Raw genomic sequence first — 21,837 nt, forward strand, 5'->3', positions numbered from 1 at the left:
TGCCAAAGCTTTGCTCCTTTGCAATCTTGCACAGAGCTGGCTCACAGGTGTCTTCAATCACAATTTCATAGGTAAGAAGAGGTCGTGTATTTCACTGGGAAACGATGCACTGCTTTGGAAAAGTCATCTGTATATAGATTTACCCAGGCCAGCAGTCCAACTTTGTTGTTTGCAACTTGTTTGCAGAAGGATGAGTGGACTGGGAGGCCAATAACGAGTGACAAGGTTTCCTCAAACCTAAAGTGCAGCCTGTGTACCATTCAGCCCAGAGCTGAGGGATCATTTGTTCCCATGGACCACTGCCTGCCAGGGTAATGAATTCCTGCATAGCTGGAACAAGCAATTCAGGATTCTGCTCCAGAATTGCTTGGTGGGCTGCATAATCATTGACAATACTCCCTATCCAGAAATTCTTTTGCAATTTCCTTTCATAGTCTTTTGAAACTTTTAAAGTTCACATTTCAATTTGCTTTGCCTTAAGGGAAAACACTTCCTGGGCCCAATGCATACTGCAAGCTTTTGACAGCAAAGTCCTCATGGTTGCCAGCTTCTGATGTTACAGAAGGAACTGCGTGTGAATGCGTTAATTAGGTTTTCTGATGGGAAAACTCTATATCACGTGGCTGCATGTGTTTGCTTAGCTATGAGTCTAGTCCTGGTCTAGTAAAGCCCAGGCAGGGTGGCATGTTGCAGGGAAAACAAGTCCATGTGCTTATGGGGTTGCCATCAGCGGCAGAGTGAACGTGTGCTTTGGGGCTTTCTCTGGAGACACAATTAGGGATCTGCTCCATGCCACAATATTCTCTTAGATCTTTCTAAAATATTCTAAAAAGGGCAGTGAAACTTCACATCTCCTTGCACAGCCACTGTTTGAATAGGGGCATTCTTGTCCCTCCTCAAAGCCATTGCTGTTGCAGCCCTGAAACATGAACATCCACAAACAGGAACAATGCAAGGACCTCCAGCTGCTACTTCAGAGCACTGGGAAGTGCAGACCTGGGTATTACTAATGTGAACACTTAATTAGCATTTCATTCTCCTTCATGATATCCAATCTCAGGGCTTTTAGTTTCACCAGCCGCTGTACTGGCTCTAGGGAAGAACAGTAAATGGGAAACAGCAACTGCCAGCCTTGCAGGGGTGGGGGGGAAAACCTGGAGTGTCTGTGTCAAAAGATGAATGGGAAGAGTGTAAATGCCAAAGCCAAAGCTTTGTTAGGATAGCAGGATCAGTTCTTTACTGCATGCTTGCATGAAGGTCATTTGGGACTTCCTTTTTGTATCTCATGCAAAAAAGGAGGTCTTAATAATACCATGCTACTTAAACCCACATTGTGATGTAGCTCTGTAGTGGTTCACAATGAAGCAGATTGCATGCTTTGTCACTGCCAGCCCTGGTGATCCTGTGAGGACTGTAGTGTATGCCGTGCCTGTTTTACATCCAAGCAAAGCTTGATTTTGCTTATTAGTGTAGAATAAATACAAGAATAGTAAAATGGACAACTAAACTGGCCACTTTGGAGGATATGCTCATGGTTTCACACATCACTCCTGTACCTCATGCTCTAGAGGCTTGCACTCATCATGAAATATTTTAACAGAAAAACTCAGATCCCATGTTACATTTGAATAAAATTTCATCAGATCATCAAGAATTCTGCAGGCAGGAACAAGACAAAAGCCTTCTGACTCTCGCTTTAAGCTGTCCTGGATTTCTGCAGCTCTTTCTGAAAGCTGCTGTAGGCAGAGTGTTTGGAGTTGTTTTATGGGCTTTATGAAAGATATGTGGAACAGTCTGCAGGGCTGTCCTGGCAGAAAACTGTTTGTCCAAGCCCAGGGACATCGTGCTGGCAGAAGTGGAACGGTCCCACTCCCAGCCCAAGAGTGTGAGCTGTGCCACACTGGGCAGAAAAGACACGAGGGGCTCCAGCCCAGCTGATTCCCCTGCCGTGACCACTCCACAGAGCTCTGCCATTGGGAGAAAGTGCCAGATGCCAGACGAGCCACCAAACTTTCATCTCCTGCTGGAACTGCTCCCTGACAGCTCCTGTTCTTCCTGAGGGAGAACCCGGAGCCATCTTGTGACGCGTGTCCTGGGGGGATTGTCCTCCGGCATTTTGGGCCTTTGTTCCAGAGGGGGGACAGTGAGGTCTGACAGTTTGGTATCTAGAAGTCACTGGCCTTTTTTCTTTAGTTTTCATTTCCTGTTGCTGGAAGGGGATTGTTGGAACAGTTTAGAGGACACAACTTATTGTTTTAAGTTGTCTCAAACTGCATGGGATAGATGGCTTCACACAGGAACATCCGCAATGCTGCTGAGGGGAAGGCACAGAGGGAGACAAACCCAGTCTTTCTGAGGCAAATTCCTTGACACCAAACCAGCCTGAGTCATCAAACAGTGCACCTGATGTTTCGAGACATGGGCCAAAGGGGAACCCTTGCAGTGTGTTTGGTCCAGGCCGGGCTATGCTCAAGGCAAAGGTGTGTCAGTGCACTTGGCTCCTCGTCTCCTCCTTGTGTCCAGCACAAACAGGAGCCCAGAGCTCCTGCAGAAACCATCGCACCAGCCAGTGGGAGCAAACTTTTGTCCAGTGCTCACACAGAGCTGTGGGGTCCAGCACTGCACCTCACTGGGATGAGGAACTGTTCCAGCCCTCTTGGGGGGAGCTAAAAGGGGGTTTGGCCTTCAGATCAGCTCCTTCCCTGCTCTGGATTTGCTGCCCTGGTTGAGCTGCTGCTTGTGGCAACACTTGTTTCCCAGCTGCCAGCCCTGCTCTGCTGGCCAGCAGCCATTGCAGGAGCTTGTGCTAGTGACACTGAACCTTTCCGATCTTCCTCAGGAAAGCTCAGGGCAGAACTTGTCAAAAGAGCATTGCCTGGGCGATGCCTTTGATATTAAATCTTTCCTCTGTTCTCTGTGCCACACACAGTAAATATTTGAGGAAGCAAGTTTGCTGCTCCAGAAATTCCTTAAATCAGTCAGTTAAACGGTAAGAGAACACGATTTGGGATGTGTAATCTCACTTTAATTCATTGTGCAGAAAGCTACAGTGAGCTGTGTGTCTAACCTAAATGACCTTGCCACCAAGAACTTAGAAAAGTGGGAGAGATGGAATCAGGTGCACAAGGATCTGCATTGTGATTCTCCCACAGGCCTGAGGACACAGCCCACTTCCACTGGGCCATGGCTTTTTACCCTACATCAAAACTTTGTGCTTCAGGTTGTGGTGGTGAATGCCCCCGGCCTTGTGCGGCCACATGGTGGCCTGAGAAAGGCTTGTGAGGCCTGGGCCTTGCTGAACAGCCCCTGGGCCCAGCTCCTCCTGAGCTTGTCAGAGACACTGAGCGCTCCCAGGAGCTTGTGCTGCCTGACGAGCTCCTGGGGTGTCCTGTGAACAGCCTTGGAAACCACTTTTCTTGCCTCAGTGGCACAACATCCTTCTTCTCCCACTTTCAAAGACAGGCTGCTGACCCACAGTGTGGCCATGATGAAGCATTAACAAAACACCCAATATATAGAGACCTATCTTGCAAAGTTGCCTTAGCCAAGGTGCAAAGCTCCATTCTTGGAACAGATCATCCAACCAGGATTCACCATCCTCTTTAATTTGGGCTGTCAAATCTTTCAGTTTTTGTACGCTTTTGTGAATGGATTCCGAATGATCAGACAGGTTCATACAACACAGTCCTTCAAATTCCTCACAACCATGTCCATGTGCCAGTAAAAGAAAGTCAATTGCTGCTCTGTTTTGAAGGGTAGCATGTCCAACACTATCAACATCGGTCAGCATATCACTAATGGCAGAGAATGTGGCATTAGTTTGCTTGCTCAGCCAACACCCAACTCGATCTAATTGTTTCAAAGCCACTGCTGAAGTCAATTGGGGTAAAAATATACTTGCTGAAACCCTTCTTGCAGCTTTCCAAGGCATGAAATCACTCTGACAGTTCTCATCGTAATGATGAGCAGATCTTGTTTTCCTTTGTTTCCTTTTCATGACCGCTTTAGCTGAGGGTGCGATTACAGTGAGCATCCCAATGCCACAAGGGTCACCTTCAAGGTGTGCTGGAATGCCTTGCCAAGCCCTGTCTCCACAAATGAACCAATATCCCTTAGGCAATTGCCGTAGATGTAGGTCAGCCTCAGGAAGCACATCCCAACTGTTTGAAGAATTACACCAAAACCTCAAATTTCTATATGCAAAGTAATGGGGAGTAACATTGAAATTTGGAGGATCACCTTTTCGCCAAGCACTAGCTATGAAGGTAAAGCAAAAATCTATTGTTAAAGAACCAAGGATTTCCAATTCTTGGGGTTCAGAAGCTGACCTCGGAAGTTTTTTGGCCCAAAGGTTCCAATTCAGTGTGGGATTGTTTCCATTGTCAATTTCACCTGGCTTACCATTGGATTGTTTTTTGACTAAAGGCAACTCTTTTACTGGCACACCAACCAGACAGGTTGAGAAAGGTTTTTCTGGTTCCGAATTAGACAACCATAGGGTATCTGAGCTGGCTGCCTTGGCTAAGGTCACCCAAACATTTGGTTTTGGTTGTTCCACAGGCAAATCTGCACGACAAAAAAGAATTAAAACCCACCAATACCAACATACAACTTGCATTTGCTTCATCTTATCCATGAGCTAAATTTTGGCAGAATCCTTACATATATATCAATTTCTAAAATTTTGCTTTCAACAAAAACAAAAACCCAAACTTTTGCCAAAAGTCAGCTCTACAAAACAAACATTTGACATACAATTGACACACTTATAAATAACATTAACACAAAGCCAGAATTTGCAGGTTCCACCGATGAACAAGGAATGTCAGGCGTGACCAGGGATCTCTGTGCTCGGCTCACATCTGCGTACTTGCTTCCTCGGTTCTGGACTTGTCAACACGTTCTGGGGTGCGATATGGTTTGACATTTTTGGCTGGGACCCACCTAATTCCAGCACCTGTAGAGACAGAAGCATACCCTTTGCCCCAGGTTATTAATTGGAAAAGACCTTCAATTTGTCCAGATTCAGGGTTTCTAATTAAAACAGGTGGATTTTCTTTCAGTTTTGCCTGAGTGTTATTTGAAAAATGCCTAAAAATTGATGGATCAGGTTCTGCAGAACAAACTGTTTAGGAAATTAAAAACATACAAAGCTTTGTTCAGTCTCATCTGCGGTGTGACCTCTACTCCCCCTCTCTGTTGATCTAAAATGTGTTTTAATGTTTGATGTGCTCTTTCAATAATTGCTTGGATTGCGGGAGAGTGCGGAATACCACAAACTTTGATGTGATCTTTTGTTTGAGCGAGTGTGGCAGTTGCAGGCTCATTTATTCCTGTTTTTGGACTTGACTTAACTTTTAGTTCAGGGAGATTAAGACTCAGGCAATATAGATGGGGGTATTTCCTGCTGGATTTCTGAAGTGATGGAATGTAGGAAGGCCTTCCAGGTGGAAAGAAGTGACGGAGTGCCTGTCTCAGATGAAGAAAGCGAGGCACTGCAAGAAACCAGCATGCCAGGGAACTGCTGTCCTGGGCTCACGAGTCCGACTGACGGTGGTCCTGCAGGCCTTTGCCCATGCCTGCTCCAGCTGGGCCATCTGCAGCCAAAGCTGGAGGTGTGAGTGCAGCAAAGCTGCTGTCCAAGGAACGCAGCACAGCTGCTGTTGAGGCTGACTGTTGCCTGCAGTGTGTGGGGAGGATATTGCCGGCAGCAATTGCCGGAGAGATGCTTGAAGGCATCTCTGGACAGTGGGCTTTTGGGGGGGTCCTTCTACTTTTTGCTCGGGCGGTAAAGACTGTCCCAAGACAATGCTCTTCCCTTTGAAGTGATGAAGAGGAACCACTGAGCTCCTTGAAATAAATGGGCAGGAGATCTTTCTCCTTTTTAATGCCTTTATTAAGAAGAATCAGCTCAGGTGGGGAGAAATCGACGGGTTGCGCCCTCGCCGCCCTTGCTCCCAGGCGTGGCACGAAGGAGGAGGATGATGCAGTTTTGTCTGCTGGTCTGTAGACAGAACTGGGGACTCTGTCCTCATGGGAGAGTCGTTGAGTCCTTGGTTTGTTTGTTTAAAAACCCGGGGGGGTCTCTTTAATCAGTTTCTTTTCAGGTTAGGGTGAGAAAATAAAAAGGTCTAAGCAGGTACGGGACTATGCTCCCATTCTTAGACATCACTTAAGTCACTTGTTGGCTCGTGATTTTAAGGGTTTTTTCTTGTAAAAACTGTAAAACTGTAAAAACCCAGGGTGCACTGCATTTCTTATTTGCATGTTGTCTCTGGTGTCACTGCCCATTCTCTTTACTCTGGAGGGTTTCCCTTGGTATCTTCTTGGCATATGGCCAGCATCAGGGAAACAATCAGTTAATCACCGGCCATTAACAGGTATTTGAAGAGCTTTCCTTTGGCAGCACAACTAAAGAAGTCTGACCGGTTTAACTTGCTTTTTTTTTTAACTCTGAAACTAAAAAAAAATACAATTTTCTATTCATAACACTCCTCACCCTTGTTCCTCTCCTCTGCTCTCCACAGCAGCTCCAGCTGCGCCTCTGCGCTGTCTCTCATGGGCCTCTCTGAGATACCAGCAGCTCTGAGATAGCCACCTCCTGAGAGGGCAGCCCAAGGCTCTGTTCAGAAGAGAGCTGTGCCTCAAGCCTTGAAGCAAGCCTCACAAACTCTTCTCATATAGACACCCACACTTGCAGCCTTCCAGATGCACAACTGAGAGCTGTGGGACATATGCATGCTCATGCCCTGCAGTGCCCTTTCTCAAATGCCTCGGCTGCTTCTGAGGGAGCTGACATGCCACTGCAGCAGCGAAAGAGCTCTGGATTCAATGGGGTCCGGCAAAAAGCGTGCCTGGCATTTGCCTTGTGTGTTGCTCTGTCCAGTCGCCAGTGCCTTGGTTTGCCACCTCATCCCTGCTCTCTGCCACTGGGGCCGGGAGGGGCGGGCCCGGGGCTGTGGGGCTGTGCCGGCCCCGCTTCCCGGGCCGCAGCTCCAGCTGCCGCCGCTGCCTGGGAGCGGCCCCGCTCCGGCGCGAGGGCCCAGGCGCCAGTGCCGGGCCCCATTGGCCGCTGTCGTGCCGCCGCAGGAGAGCTCCCCGCCGTGTCCCGGCTGCAGAGAGCGGCTGCCGGGGCGGTTCGCCTGGGAGTCTGAAGCGAGCATGGCCCAGGGAGCGGAGCCGAGAAATAGAGACCCAAGAGACAGGGGCAGGAAGCAGAACGGAGAGACAAGGGGAGCAAAAGAGGGCCAGGGAACGGGGCCGGAGCTGCGGGAAGGGGCAGCAGGGACAGAGGAAGAGACGCAGAATGAGCAGGAGGGAGCAGGAGAGAGCGAACGCTGGCCTGGGGTGGGATGGAGACTGTTGAAGAAGCTTTGGAGGGACAACAAAATAGAGAGCAAGTGGCAAAGAACAGGGCTATAGCGGGCAAGCCAGGGACTGGCATGTGGCTAGAGCAACACACAAGGAGAAGCCCAGGGGCAGTTTTTGTATGCACTCCAGTAAAGCCCGAGGTGTTTTCCTGCTGCAGTGGTCGCTGCCAGCCAGCGGCAGCAGCTGGGGCTGAGGCCCGGCAAGCGGGGCCGGCACAGCCCCGCAGCCCCGTGCCCGCCCCTCAGGGCCCCGTGCGCAATGGCGGCAGCAGGGGACGAGGAGGCCGCGGGCTGCGGGCAGCGCTGCCGCCCCGCCGGGCCACACGCCGCGGGCGGCTTCAGCAGCAGCACAGGAGCTCTGGGGACACTGGTGCCGCAGCTGGTGACGGGCCGCCGAGCAGCACAATGGCGCAGAGCACGGTAAGGGAGAGCCTGGGCGTGTGGCCCCTCAAGGAACAAAGGAGGGCCGTGTTCATCGGTGCCTCCCCTCGGGCAGGAATGGAGGGCCCGAGATAGAGCTTAGACCCAAGGCCAAGGCAGCTGGGCAGCCTGCCTGGGTCCTACGTAGGAAGGAGATGTCACCAAGACACCCTCCAGCCTGCTCTGGCCCTCTGCTCATTATGGGCTGCGGCCTTCACGGTGGGCAGTGATGTGTGCTTGATTCCAGAGCCGAGATTCCAGATTCCATGGGCCGAGTTTCTGCAGCTTGTCAGCTGCATAGGACTCTTACGAGCCTTGGAGAGAGACCCGAAGGGTGGAAATCTGTCAGTGCCTCTTTGCTTGCAGCTGGAAACACCTGGGGGTTAAGTGGTGCTTCAGGGACAACTGTACCAAAGGTGCTCTAGAAGGCTGTCCAAGAGCTTCTGAGCGTAGGTTGCCTGGCACACATAAGTCATGCATATTTATTTGCCGGAAGAGCTGCTCGGCTAAAAGGCCAGCAGTGTTACCTGATATCTGCAGCAACCAAGACATTTGTGTGTGTCCCGTGGCGGTGCCTGATGGTGTCCGAGGACAAGGCAGAGGGAGCTCAGGGGCTCTGGATGACTGCGTGAGGGATCTGGGGCGCATGTGGTATTTTCTTCCGCCACGTGCAGTGAGCCAGACCCAGGAAGGCTCTAGAGGTGAATAGGCGGCAGCCTGGCGTTCCCAGCAACAGTGTGGGAGTTTGAGCGTGGGTTACTCTACAGGACAGCAGGCCTGATGGTGGCACATGGGCTACATCTGCCTCAAAGGGAAAAAGGCTCTTGGCTCCAGAGTTAGCAGGGCTCCTTGAGAGAGCTTTAAGTAGCATTGGAAGTGGAAAAGGGAGTAAAGCAGGCTGACGGGGGAGATGCGTCAGCACTGCACAGCCATGTTTGCGTGACAGTGGAGGATGGAAGCAGTGCTGCCATCAAGGGTCATGAAAGTGTAGCAGAAGTCATGGGAAAAGCAGGTTTTTGCCACAATTATTGCAGACAAAAATACTACCAAAGAAACACTCTTGAATTTGGGCTTTTTACAGCAGCCTTCATCCAGGTCTTCTTCTAGGGAATTTCTGAGGAATAAGACATGAGTGCCTCTGCATTCCCATGCACAATGCTGCCTCCAAAATACTCCAGCCCTTCTCCATTTGGCTCCTTCCATTCCTGTGCAGAAGAAGGAAATTCAGTAGAGGGGAGGTGCAGGAATTCACAGGCAACGTGGGCGTACACTGGGGCCTTCACAGCCATCACTTTGTTATGAGGTCACAGAGCTCTGTTTGATGTCACGTTCCAGAGCCCCACTGTGCTCTTCAGTGCTCGCTCTGGGCAACACTGCAGCAGCAGCAGCAGCAGCAGCAGCAGCAGCAGCAGCAGCAGAGTGTTGCTAGCAGGGGGGATCATGGTCCTGAGCCGCTACCTCCTGCTGCTCTTTCTCGTGGCCCTGCCAGCCCAGAATCCCCAGAGTGCTCCAGCAGCTGGGCAGGGAGCAGGTAGGCAGGCAGGGGCCAGCACACAGCCCTGGCTGGCAGCAGCGGGGCCAGGAGCAGGGATGGCTGAGCCAGGAAGGCAGCACGGGGCAGGCAGAGGGGCAGAGGCTCCAGGGGAGGTGTGAGGGGCTGCAGCTGCTTTAGGGTGCAGCATGGAGAGAGCTTCCTAAGGAGCAAGGATGTGGGGAGGGTCGGGTCAGGCCCGGAAGCTCAGCACCAGTTCTCCATCACTCAGCAGTGGCTGTCCGTCCCTCCGCTCTGGTTGGCCAGCCTTCTGGCCCGGCTCCAGGGCTGACCCGCACACAGATCATGTGGGCACACCACGGCTTTTCCCTTCATGTGGGAGCTGCCAGCTCAGTGTCCCAAGGGCAGCCAGACCCCCCTGCAGCTGTGAGGATGCAGACCTGCCTGAGCGTGCCCTATCAGTGCCTCCCACATCCAGGCCTTGAGGTGTGCCCATGAGGGCAGTGCACGTGATGGTAACTTCTTGTGGGTGTTTGCTTGTAGTTGTGGACACAGAGAGTGCTCTTTCAGCCCCTGAGCGAGGGGCAGATACCGTGCTGACTCTGAGCTGGTACCTCAAGCGTGAGTAGTCAGTCTGTCCTGCCTTCACAAAAAGGAGCGCCCCTTTTCCCCGTTTTATTCACGAGAAAAATACCGTCATAGGTTAACGTACTTTTGTAAATCTGACAATAGGGATGAACGATGACAAGGTTCCTGAAGAGTTCCCTGAAGGATTGCCGGATGTTCCAGAGGAGCTCCTGGCAGCCTTGCATGAAGCCCCATCTGGTTAGCATATCCCACTCCGTTAACCCTGGCAGCCGGGAAGCTGAGCTTTTGCTTCCTGTAGGCATGTGCTGTATCCTGGACAGCCAGAAGCACTCAGTCAGAGTCTTGCTGCAGGCCCACTCCATTTCACAGCTCCTGCAGGGAGCCCTAGAGATGGTCCAGCACAGCCTCTGCTCGCAGCTGTGCTTCCAGATGACTGCCAGGGGCTTCTCCAGCTGCTGCTGCAGTTGTAGCATTCCTGGCCAGGGCTGCTCTGTGCAGACATTGGCATCCAGATGTTGGGCAAAGGCCAGTGCTGAATTTGGGTTCGCCACACGCTCAGCACAGCATGGAAGCAGCAATGACATCAGAGCAAGCCTTGGCTGCCCCTTGCAAAGCTCAGGCTCAGGGACGGCTTGAAGCTGGAGTCCAAGGGTGAGGGGGAACCTGAAGGTACTCCTTCTGTGGGTCATTTGGTTGATTAAGTCTTGGCTGGTTTGGGTCTGCACTTCTTGTTGCACTGCAGAAAATCCAGCTGTCGATTCCTCCTGTCTTGTGGGGGACAGCGGCCTCGTCAGCGCCGCTTGCCGGAATGCCCAGGCCATGGTACCGTGCTTGTGCTGAGGGGCAGTGGCTTCTGGTTAATGTGTGCAATGGTTTTTTTTTCTGAAGAGACAGATTCTGAGACTGTGCCGGAGACCTTAGCTCTGGAAGAAAGTGACAGTGTGCCAGGCTCACATGAAAAAAGAGAACCAATAGAGGACACCAGGACACTTGCTGAGCCTGAGGAATATTCAGGTGAGTGCTTGCTAGATGCTGTCTTGGGCAAAGAGCAGCATTTCTGCTGCATCCCTGCAGTGCTCTCCATGGGTGAATTGCAGGTGCCCAGCACGCAGCCCGGGCCTGCAGCCCGGAGGAGTAGATGGGGCAGTGCTGCTCCCTGGCACACACTGGCCTCTTGTGCATGAGAGCTTGATGGCATCCCTCTTGGTCCCTGATGCTAAGACACCAGAGCCAGAGGAAGCCATCTCTGAAGACAGCATCAGATGTCAGTTCTGATCCACTAGCAGTGCCAGTCCTTGGGCATCTGAAGCACACTGTGGGGTTATGCCTAGTGCAGAGCACAAACGCTGACTCTTGCATTGTCTCTTCTCCTACCAGGGTCATCCGGTGGGCAAAAAGCCGAGACTGCTGGACACTGTGACCCGAGCAAGTACTACATCCTAGTAGGGACAGTAGCAGCCTCAGCTTTGCTTCTGCTTGGGGCAGTGTCTGGCTATCTAGTCATGCATCAGCTGCTGAAGAGAGACAGGTGAGTTATTAATTGCTGCCATTGGCAAGGAAGTCTTTGCAGCATGCAGGAGTGCCCAGGTGGCTCCTAGCAGGGCTCTGAGGAAACTGTGCTCCAAATTCCTATCTGTGAGGAGTCTTCTTGGAAATCTGTTTCTACAGGAGGAGCCAGGAGGACAAAGAGGCAACAGGACAGGACTGGGACTCTTCCTGGGAAAGCTGTGGTCAGCCTAGAGGTGAAGCAGAGCCAGGAGAAGGAGCGGGAAGTGGCGAGAGAGCCCAAGGCAACGGGTTCAGGGACAGCTGCCGCCTGTTTCCTGAGCTCTTTGCAGCAGAGCTCGCCCAGCTGTACAAGAACATGAGCGCAGACCCGTCACCTCTGCCCACCTGCTCCTTCTGTGCTCTGGCTGACAACGCCTCTTCACGGGACCACTGGATTTCCCTGGAGTCACCTCAGCCCACAGCATCCTCTTGGCCCTCCTACCACCAATACCTGCAGGACTACTATCTCTTAGAGGATGATGATTAGTGATAGTGATAGATGATTAGTGATAGTGATAGCCATAAATAGTGATAGTGGTAGTGATTCTTTTAGTGATAGTGATAGGGACACTTGATATTAGAGGGTGGTGGTTGTTTTAATGATAGTGATAGTTAATATTAGAGGATAGTGATGGTTTTAATGATAGCGTTAGTTACTATTAGGGGATAGTGATGGTTTTAATGATAGCGTTACTTGATATTAGAGGAGGGTGATTGTATTAGTGATAGTGATAGTCATAAATAGTGATAGTGGTAGTGATTCTTTTAGTGCTAGTGATAGGGATACTTGATATTAGAGGGTGGTGGTTGTTTCAATGATAGTGATAGTTAATATTAGAGGATAGTGATGGTTTTAATGATAGCGTTATTTGATATTAGAGGACAGTGATTGTATTAGCGATAGTGATAGTTAATATTGGAGGATGGTGATTGTTTTTGTGATAGTGGTACATTTAGTGATAGTGATACTTGGTATTAGCAGACAATGATTGTTTTCTTGATCTTGATAAATAAATATTTTTCCAAAAGCAGTAAATTCTTGCCTGCTGCGGCTGTTTCTGTTGGGGCAGAATGCACAGAGCTGGGAGCAGGGCTGGGGCTGTGACAGGAGCTCTGAGAAGCTTGCACTGCAGTACAGGAGCTGCTTGTGCCACCTCAGCCTGCTTTCCCAGCAGTGGCCGTTCACAAAGCTTTCCTGCACCAGCATGGGGACACGCTGGCTAGCAGTGACATGCAGAAACTTCTCTGGGAGCTCATTTGGGATGCTGCCCTGAATCAGGAAGGTCTGGGCAGAGAGGGAAAGATGTTCTGCCAGGGATGGCTGTCCAGCAGTGAGCACATCAAGGAGACCCGAGGTGGTGACTTAGGTGGTGGCAGTCCCTCCCTGAAGAGCTTCAAGAGAGGAGCATCAAGGAGCAGAAGGCTGGAGCCGGGCTGTGTGAGAGGGGAAGGAATGTCCTATCAATCACAGGAGCCTTCTTAAAAATTAGATGGATAACAGTGAATATAATTATAATAAAAATTACAGTCTTGTCGCACGCAGTATGGGAAAAAAGCCCAGAGCTGGAATGCAACAGAGAACTTTTGTGGAGGATTTTGTGAACAGCTAGCTAGTTGACAAAGGTCACACTGATATAATACCGTTAGTTAAGCAAGAAGGAGATGAGGATAGGAGTCAGCAGTCAATGTCCAAACCTGGCAAGGGCACTGTGCCCTTGGTGCAACATCAGGATGGGGGAGAGGATCGCTAGTTAGAAATATGAAGAAAAGATGTGGACAGCTGCAACATAGTAGCCACAAGAATGCTAAGGTAGGCGTAGTTAGCTGATAAGTAACTAACCAATAATGAGCTCGTCTTTTGCAATACATATTGGCCTCATTAACACAAATATAAATGTAGGTGCCTATCAATAAAGTTTTGAGATTTGCTGATCACTCATATTGAGTGCCGCATTTCTTCCGCCGATTACCACAGGCCTCAACCCACTACTTTTATCCCAGCAAGTACAGCGAGACAAGAGCACTCCTTTAGATCCAATGCATTGAATTCAGCAAAGCCTCCCCAGCCACTCCCAGCTGAGATGTTCAGGAATCAAAGGAGGAAGCTCCACCATGATTTCATTGGCAGTAATGGGGACACGCCTCTGGAAGTGCTGCCAGCTGAGCCAGGGGCTGGGCCTGGCGGGGACTCCTGTGCCCCCATTGCTCTCTCAGGGCAAATGCCGTGCATGCAACACCAAGGAAATGTAACGAACATTGCCTCAGGGATTTCATACAGACAAAAACGCAAAATGGAACAAACTTTGGTTTAATGATAAAGACAGATCATGTCTCAACAAAGACAAAATGTGAAAAGTTGAAGCATAGATACACCAAACCTCTTACATTTATTGCTAAATCTAACACTACTAATACATCTTGAATAATACTTATATATCTTAGCTAATAAACAGAGAGATTCCTATCATGTAAACTAATAGAAGAATAAAGAATCCTAAAAACTTGAAAAACAATCTTATTTCTATCTAGTCCTCTTGACGCCTAACTCTTGCTAGCCTGGGGCAAATGCAGGGCTAATTTGGACTTTTCTTCTTGGGGAGAGGCTGTGCATCCTTGCGTGGGCGATGTCTTCTTCTGTGCTTGTTCCTCTCCTTGATGGTTTCAAACTCCCTGGAAGACAGGAAACAAACCATGCATTGTTAACTTCATACACACCATTAAGCCAAGTGCCGAGATCTCCCTTTTTGGATGAATTTCCATCTTTTCAGGCTGTGACACATTTATAAAGTGATCAGCACTGTGAGTCTGATCTTTCTGGTTCCAATTCTTTGAAATGTCTTCCTCCTTTTGCTTGATCCTAGGTTTAATTGGATCAGCAGCATCAAAGCAAGCTTTGATGCATGTGTTCCTGCTTGTATGAACTGTGTCTTGTTGGGGCATGGCAAGGTTTCACTGGGAATGCTGGGTTTGAACGAAGCTGTTTGGGTTTCAAGTGGGCTGTAAGCTTGAGCACGGCTGCCGGGGCGATCCTGCAAGTGGCCTCAGCTTGCCCTGTGGTGCCTTTGGAAAGGGTCAGCGTGCTTTAGGCCAAAGGGGCAGCTGGGAGCAGAAGGAGGAGGAGGAGCTTGCGCACCGTTGGCACTGCCCGCACAGAAAGGGGCCTCCCGCCGGCTGGGGCGGCTGGCGTGGTTGGCAGCAGGGACACTCCGCGCTGCCAGCCCGCTTGCGGCTTCTCTTCCCGGTCTCCCCTGTCTCCTTCCTGGGAGGGCTTTTCCTCCTCTTCCGTTTGCCCGCAGTCTGGAAATCAAAGAATCCTTATCAGTGCTTCCTTCTCTCAGAAAGCTGGAATTCACAGCATCCACCCCAAAAATCTATTGGCCTAAGCAAATTCTTCCAAACGCCGAAGAGCTGAGAAGAGGGCTGGATATGGCAGTGGGCTGCAGCACGTTGCCAACCCAGCACTTGTAGGAAAATACTCCTCTTTACCACAGCTCTAATGGATGGGATAAATACGTGGCTATCTCTAGTTCTACATGTCTTATTTCTACCTCTCTCCCTAACATCTGTTTATCTCTGGTTTTCCTCCCCACATGTGTAGGGCATGGGTTTAACCTTCAGTCAAATTAGTGAAGACACATGATTACCCATTTTCTGCTACCCAAAATAATCTCTCTCTTTCCTTATCTTCCACTTGGAATTTTTGCAGCATTTATTTTTCTTTCCCCTTGATCAGTGCTAAAATGAAAGTTTCCCTTCCAAGCTTCAGTTTCTTCAGTGATCCTGTCAAGCATTTTCTCAGAAGCTTTTTTCATGGAATTGAGTGTTAATTTCAGCAATTTTGGTGATTTTCTGTGTGATTTCTGCAAGTCTCCTGTTCATTAGGGCACCGCTTGGGATGGTAGAAAGAGAAAAAGGATGTTTCTGTATGTCTGTATTCACTAGTGGAATATTCTTGGATAGGGAGAGTGATTAGCTGCATTTTACATGTACTGCTAACCTGAAAGTGCAACAGGTAACTTGGGGAGAAATCAAAGCCAGATCTCTCCTTCTACCAGCCTGTATTCAAATGTAAAGTAAATAGAGCAGGGTGAGAATGTTAGTGCTCCATTAGTGCATCCATAGATTCCTGCTATGCCTGGGAACCTGATGCTCGGAGTCTTCCGCGTTTAGGGGAACTGCATTTCAGGGAACTGCATTTCAGCAAAGAGAGTCCCTGTGCACAGGCGCCAAAGGGAAGAGGGTCCCACGGAGAGTCGGCCGAGGAACGACTCTCACAGCCCATGTGGCTACATGCTGCTCCCCTTTGTTAAGCAACTTTGGCACATTTGTCCTTCTCTAGACACTGTCTCACGCCACTAATGCTTAATGCTCCTTGGTTCAGTAGCTGCATTCACACATGCATGTTAATTACTGATTGGCTGTCACACCATAAGCATCTTTAGCTAAGGTGTGCCAAATTAGCAGCTCCCACTTGTGTGTGCTTGGCATTTGGTTTCATCTGGGCACAATGCTCCTTCTTCCTTGATGTATCTGTTGGAGGACAGCACATGGTCTGTCTCGTTCTGGGGACAGTACGTGGTCTTCAGAGTAACTGTAAACTGCAGACCGGATTTTCCAATTCTCACAGGAGAATGCCATGGCCTTGTTCAGCCAGGAACCCTTCTACAGTTTGTGGACCCATTTTCTGTATGGCCAGAGGCTTTTCCTTGCCACAAAAAAACCCCAACAGAAAAACAAAAAAACCCCACAAACTTTCAAATACAAAACCAAACCAAAACAACGCAAAAACAAACAAACAAACAAACAAAAGACCCAAAACAAAACAAAACCACCACCCAAAATCAACAATAGCAACAATAGCAAAAAACCCAAACAAACAAACAAACAAACAAACACCTAAAAAACCAAAACAAAACAAAAAGGTAAAAAAATTAAAAATCAAAAAACCAAAAAACAAACCAACTCAAAGAATTACCTCAAGTAGTAATAAAAGAAAAACTACTAAGATTAGGGATTCCTTGATTCCTTTTGGAATGTCATCAGATACAGATTCTCATTTCAGAGATGAAACTGTACAAAAGTTATGTAAAACACTCCCAGTTAAATGGGACCTACTCAGCCCATGGTCATTTCCAGCAACAAGGCTGACAGAACAAATCAGAGTCTAAAACCAGAAATGAATAAAAGTGACCAGGAAAACTCACTGAAGTGGCCACCAGTGCTTCCCCTTACTCTCTTGAGGTTCAGAATTCCAATGGCTTCTAAAGAAAAAAGTGAGCCCATAGGAAATGCTCTATGGAAGGCACTACAAAGTTCCAATCCTTTCTGGAGAAAGTCATATGATAGGAAATGATAATTTCAGTCCCATTTCATACCATTTTTGTGGAAAGTGATCTCATCTTTCCACAAGTTTCTGCTGTGACCATCCCTGGTGACTTTGGATACTCAGGTATATCCTCATCAGCCTGGGAACTGTGTCTTATGTCAGAAAGCAGAGAAACAAGCCACCTAAAGAAAAGTGGAAAGGACCATTTGAAGTGTTCCTAAGCACTCGTGCAGCAATAAAAGGGGATGGGATCAGTACATTGATACACCTGCCCCCAAGGGAAGACAGCCCCAACACATAAGGGACTTGAGGGGGAAAATGTAGATGAGAATTTGAAGCCTCTATTTGTTAAAGCATGGAAATAAAACTTTCTAATGCAGTGTAGAGTGAGTTAGAAGAAATCCCATCAAGGGGAAGATATGTCATGAATGGCTAACCATGAAAAGTCCTCAGGCTCAGCCCACCCTGGCCAGCAGCACTCTGGCACGCTCTGTCAAGCAGCAGCAGCCAGCAGGCCCAGGGGAGGCAGCCCAGCACAGTTCACCCCATGCCCCCCACGGCAGCGTCCCTGGGGTTGCTGCACTGCAGAGCTGGAGGAGCACCCCTGAGCCAGGCAAAAATGGACCCAAGTCTCAGGGTTTAGGAGGTGACATTTTCTTGAACTTCACTTGAAGGAGAACAGAATGGTAACAACGGCTCAGGTGTTCAATCACAAAACACCCCAAGGGCTCTCAGGTACAGGGACTCAACATCGTTGGCTTGGAGACAATGGAGGAATTTGTAGAACGCTCTGCAAGGAAGAAAGGGGCATTTCCAGCCACCTTTGAGTGTTCCCAAATATTATCCTCCCTCAGACAATTCCACATCCTTTCCCTAAAGAAGGTTACGGCCTTGCTGGCAACACCTCTGCCATGTCAGCTGAATGAATACATGGAGGAAACTTAGGAAAAGGACTAGTCTATGCCCCCATAGGTCTGTGCAGGAATCACGATCTGTGTCTCTCTAGAAAGGCTGCTTGAGACAGACTAGTCTTAAAAATGATAAGAAATGGACAGTATTTCCATAGGGACACTTGAACTGAATTTCCTTTTAAAATCCATTGAAGTACCTTGCCTCCAACATTTCTCCAAGTGTTTTAGAAAACTCTTACAGAGATCTGCATCTTCCCTGGCTCACTGAGAAGGTGAGGCCATGATCTCCAAGCAGTCCTGAGAGCTGCTTCAGCTGACAGGTTAGAGCAGCCCATGTGCACTCCTCTGTAACCCTCCAAAACGAGGTCATTTGGGGACAGGGTTGTCCAAACTTCTAAGCCTTTGACAACTTTGGCAAAGAGTTTGAATTAATAAGAAAGGTCAAAAACCACCCCTACACTTATCATAAAGAATTTCCACCAACTGCAATATTTTCTTAAAACGACCACTTCATAGTAGAAGTAGTGGGCTTCCACCCTCTACTGATCAATTTATTTCAATGGACAAACGTAAGTCTTGAAGAAAAGAATTCACCAGCAAAAAGCCACTCCAAACATGATACAATCAACATCGAGAGATGGAATTACCAATAATGACATTTCTTTATTGTTAATATTCAATACTATCATCTTTTAACTTCTTAAAATTACTAAACTTCTATGAACTAATCCTACATTTTTAAAAAATCATCTACTCCAAAGTGCTAACATAGCCTAAGGTTCTGTACTAACTTAAATAATCCAAAATATCCTAATCATCCGTTGAAGTGAAAAATCCTGAGTTCAAAGATGTTCCTCTGTTGAAGCAGATGTCTGGTGCCAGTACTCCACTCACTGCTTCTCAAATTCAGAAATGCAGCTCTGAATATGGGCCAACTTCTTGTGGAGGTACTGGCACCTGCTCCTTATTTCAGAGTAGCTGGGGCTACCCTGTGAAGGAGAAAGCAAAAGAAAATCAGGGCATGCAAACACTTCTGCAGAGTTTAGAATCTGATATCCTTTGCTTTAAAAAAGCCTTGAGGCAGACTCAGCAGTTGCCATGGCCCTGCAGGTCTGGTGTCACACGTACCTGTTGTAACTGCTGATAATCTGCTGGGACTCAATGATGCGGCATCTTCAAAAAAAAAAAAACAAATACAAACCATGAAGAATGTTTCACTGGCACCATAAAATGCACACTTTGGTAAAACACTAAAAGTACACTCAGTCTGACTCTATAGAGATTTTCTTCTCTGTGAGCCACCACTCTTCTGGCAAGTTTACCAAACAAATCTCCATCTCCCAGCATCACCCAAGATCTGTAATTTAGCCTCTCAATAGGCAATAGAAGGAGCCCATGCTCTAAGACTCTGCTTGGGACACCTCTCATAGACAGCTGTTTCTTCATAGACAGCTCAAACAGGGGCTTTTGGGCAGGGTCTTGCCAAAATCAGACCCAGCCCAAGCAGTGTCTGAGCATATATGCCAATTCCACAGTTTTCCTCTGTCTCACTGAGCAGCTCCAGGGAATCCAAAACACTGCTGTGATGAAGCACAGTCTTCATGGTTTTATCCTTCTTTACCTGATGGGCTTTGGAGCCTGGAGTCAGAGACTTCCATTGTTCCTGAAAATGTCTGAACTTCTTGATGGTCTTGTCAATCTTTAAATATAAATTCCGATATTCCTCATATTCTGCATTGAAGTCATCCTTGTAGTGCTGGCGTTGCTCCAAGGAGACAATGGCTCCGTATTTTCTAAAGAAAAAAATGAGACCATTTTTCTCTGAGTGAACTCTAAGAGAACATTTGAGTATGTTTCTATTCCATAAAACACACATATAATTTGACACCAAGCACAGGGAAATGACAAACACAGACACACAAGCTTTGAGTCAGTGGCTCTGGGACTGACAGTTTCTGCTTTCAAGCTCATGTGCACCAAGAGAATGTAGTCAGGTAACTCTGGGAATCTGACACATTTCTATGTGGCCCATTTCTAGTTACTAATAGCTTAGATTGTAGAGGTTTCCTTCATGAGCAGGTGGAGCACATTTAGAAATTATGTGCCCTCATTTCAAATGTCAAAGGAAAAACAAACACAGCAGCTTCAGGAAGAGAAGACACATAACTAAATTATAATCTCTTCCTTTGTAGGAAAAACTTAATTGAGTTACATATGACTGCAAAAATTCATCTGCAAAATATTTTTGTAAAGCAATGTATTTATGGAGATGAATGAACTTTTGAGCTACATTCTTGTCTGTCTAACGGTAAAGCAGAGTCAATGATACTATTTGATTCTTCTAGTGGACAGCAGTTACATCACTGAGCTGGGAACTGAGGCATTTCTAACACACAAAAGGAAACAAAGCCACAAAAGCAAACTCTAGACAAGTCAGAAACTACAAGAAGAAGTACCCAAAGCACATCAGCTCCTCAGGAGGCCAAAACTCATTAAAATGCTTAAAGCCACTGATGGGAGTCAAACCTTCTTCATTCCCTTCTCCCTCAAATCAGCAGGTGTGAGGTTTATCAAGCTCATGATACAAATCCAAGATGAAGTGGTAATGAGAACAATAGATGCCACTTGCCAACACTCTCACACCAATGCTTCTGCTCCTCTGGGCCTGAAGGTCTGGTTTTTATTGGATGACAAAAACTCCTTCGGCGTTGGAATGAATCTTTCATACCACTATGAGATTAATTTTAAAAGCAGTAAATTGCTTACAAGTTGAAATTCAGTAGTAGGACAGACAACAACTTGTTCCAAGGATGCTTGCCAGGCCTGATACACCTGATTAATTTTGAAAAGAAAACCACAGATGCCTTTCTCATAGCTCGGGATTGTTCTAACAATGTAATGTTTTAACTTTTAGGGCGTACTGAAAAGACCTCTTCCTCTCTCATTTGTGCTGTCAGCTGATGTTCTCCTCAAGGATGTCAGGCTAACCAAAATGTAGAATTCTTATCAAACCCAAACTGTAGAAGGAGTAATAGATGTACTAACAGTCATAAAAACAACACCAGCATTAAACCAGCCCCACAGACAATCAAGTTCTTGGAAGTATTTTGTCTCCAATGGCTGGTGACAAGTCAGAGGTCTAAAGGGAATCCAGGAAGCCAAGTGTTCTCATCAGTTTGGCCAGACTAGCACACACACCTTCACAGAGGCATTGGCTGGGTTGCAGCCTTCTGCTGCTTGCAAAACAATCCCTGCTTTTGTCTTCACTGCACAGGGAAGCTCAGGCAAAGCCCACCCACTCCCAGCTGCCCTCAAAGGCAAAAGGAATGCCCCAAAGTGCTGCCTGGCTGTCCCCAAGCACAACACTGGCTTCTATAGGAATCCAAAATGTCTGTCTGACACCAAAGGCAGGAGGAACATGTGCTCCAGCCCATGCTGAGGCACACACACCATGCTCTGCTCCATCAGACAAAGAACACACAGGACGTACTCAGCAGCTTCAGGCACCTCCTCAGCAGCCTGACAGCCAGCCCGCTCCCACAGCTCCAGCCTGGCTCTGCAGGGAGCTTCCTGGGGGACCTCCCTCCTTCTGAGACACAGCTCTGCCTTTCCCATTCTCTTTGGGCCTGCTGTGCCATTCCTGCCTTCCTCAAACCTGCACTCTGGTAGCCTCTCACCTGACCGCTCCTTTCCCTCATGGCACAAAGGTCTCTCCAGCACTGTTTACCAAGGGCCAGCATGGAGACAAAGCCACCCAGACAGACAGAGCCCAGAGAAACAGTGCCCATAAGGAGTGCAGAGCAGTCCAAAACAACACACAAGCTCTCTTTTCACACCCTTTGCCTTTTGACTGCCTCAGCTTCGTACCTCTTCTTGGTCAGCTTGCATGGTGGCAACTTCCTGCTTCATCTCAAGCAGCCTTTTCTCCTGCTCCTTCTCTACCTCTGCCAGGAAGTTTGCCTGTTGTGCCAGCAGCTGTTGTGCCTCCAAACGCTGCCCTTCCAGCTCCTGGTGAGGGAAGGAAGACACTTCCAATGAAGTTCCAGCCAAGTTCCCCAAATAATCAGTGGAAGCTTCATGCCTCACACCACCCTCCACCAGAAAATGCACATCAGTAGTGTCTCTGTGCCTTCCAGAAATGCTGTCCAAACCAGAAATTCAGAAGGAGGATCAGCAGGTGGG

General features: G+C 48.3%; 1 protein-coding gene and 1 long non-coding RNA gene across 2 annotated transcripts; one reads left to right on the forward strand and one right to left on the reverse strand.

The window, feature by feature from the left end:
• The first annotated feature begins 9,829 nt into the window (after window positions 1-9,829).
• LOC135293026 (uncharacterized) lies at window positions 9,830-12,454 on the forward strand. Its single transcript, XM_064407029.1, has 5 exons — window positions 9,830-9,903; window positions 10,015-10,107; window positions 10,759-10,884; window positions 11,248-11,398; window positions 11,539-12,454. The coding sequence occupies exons 2-5, from the start codon at window positions 10,017-10,019 to the stop codon at window positions 11,903-11,905; spliced, it is 735 nt and encodes a 244-aa protein (XP_064263099.1). The 5' UTR covers window positions 9,830-9,903; window positions 10,015-10,016; the 3' UTR covers window positions 11,906-12,454.
• A 6,024-nt stretch (window positions 12,455-18,478) lies between these two features.
• On the reverse strand, window positions 18,479-21,802 carry LOC135293014 (uncharacterized). The gene is made up of 4 exons (XR_010355158.1): window positions 21,523-21,802; window positions 19,277-19,448; window positions 18,784-18,828; window positions 18,479-18,644 (listed from the first exon to the last, which is right to left on the reverse strand). It is a non-coding gene; the product is annotated as an uncharacterized LOC135293014 (long non-coding RNA).
• Window positions 21,803-21,837: the final 35 nt, after the last annotated feature.

The sequence above is a fragment of the Passer domesticus genome, unplaced genomic scaffold (genome assembly GCF_036417665.1).
Source record: "Passer domesticus isolate bPasDom1 unplaced genomic scaffold, bPasDom1.hap1 HAP1_SCAFFOLD_63, whole genome shotgun sequence".
Classification (NCBI taxonomy): Eukaryota; Metazoa; Chordata; class Aves; order Passeriformes; family Passeridae; genus Passer; species Passer domesticus.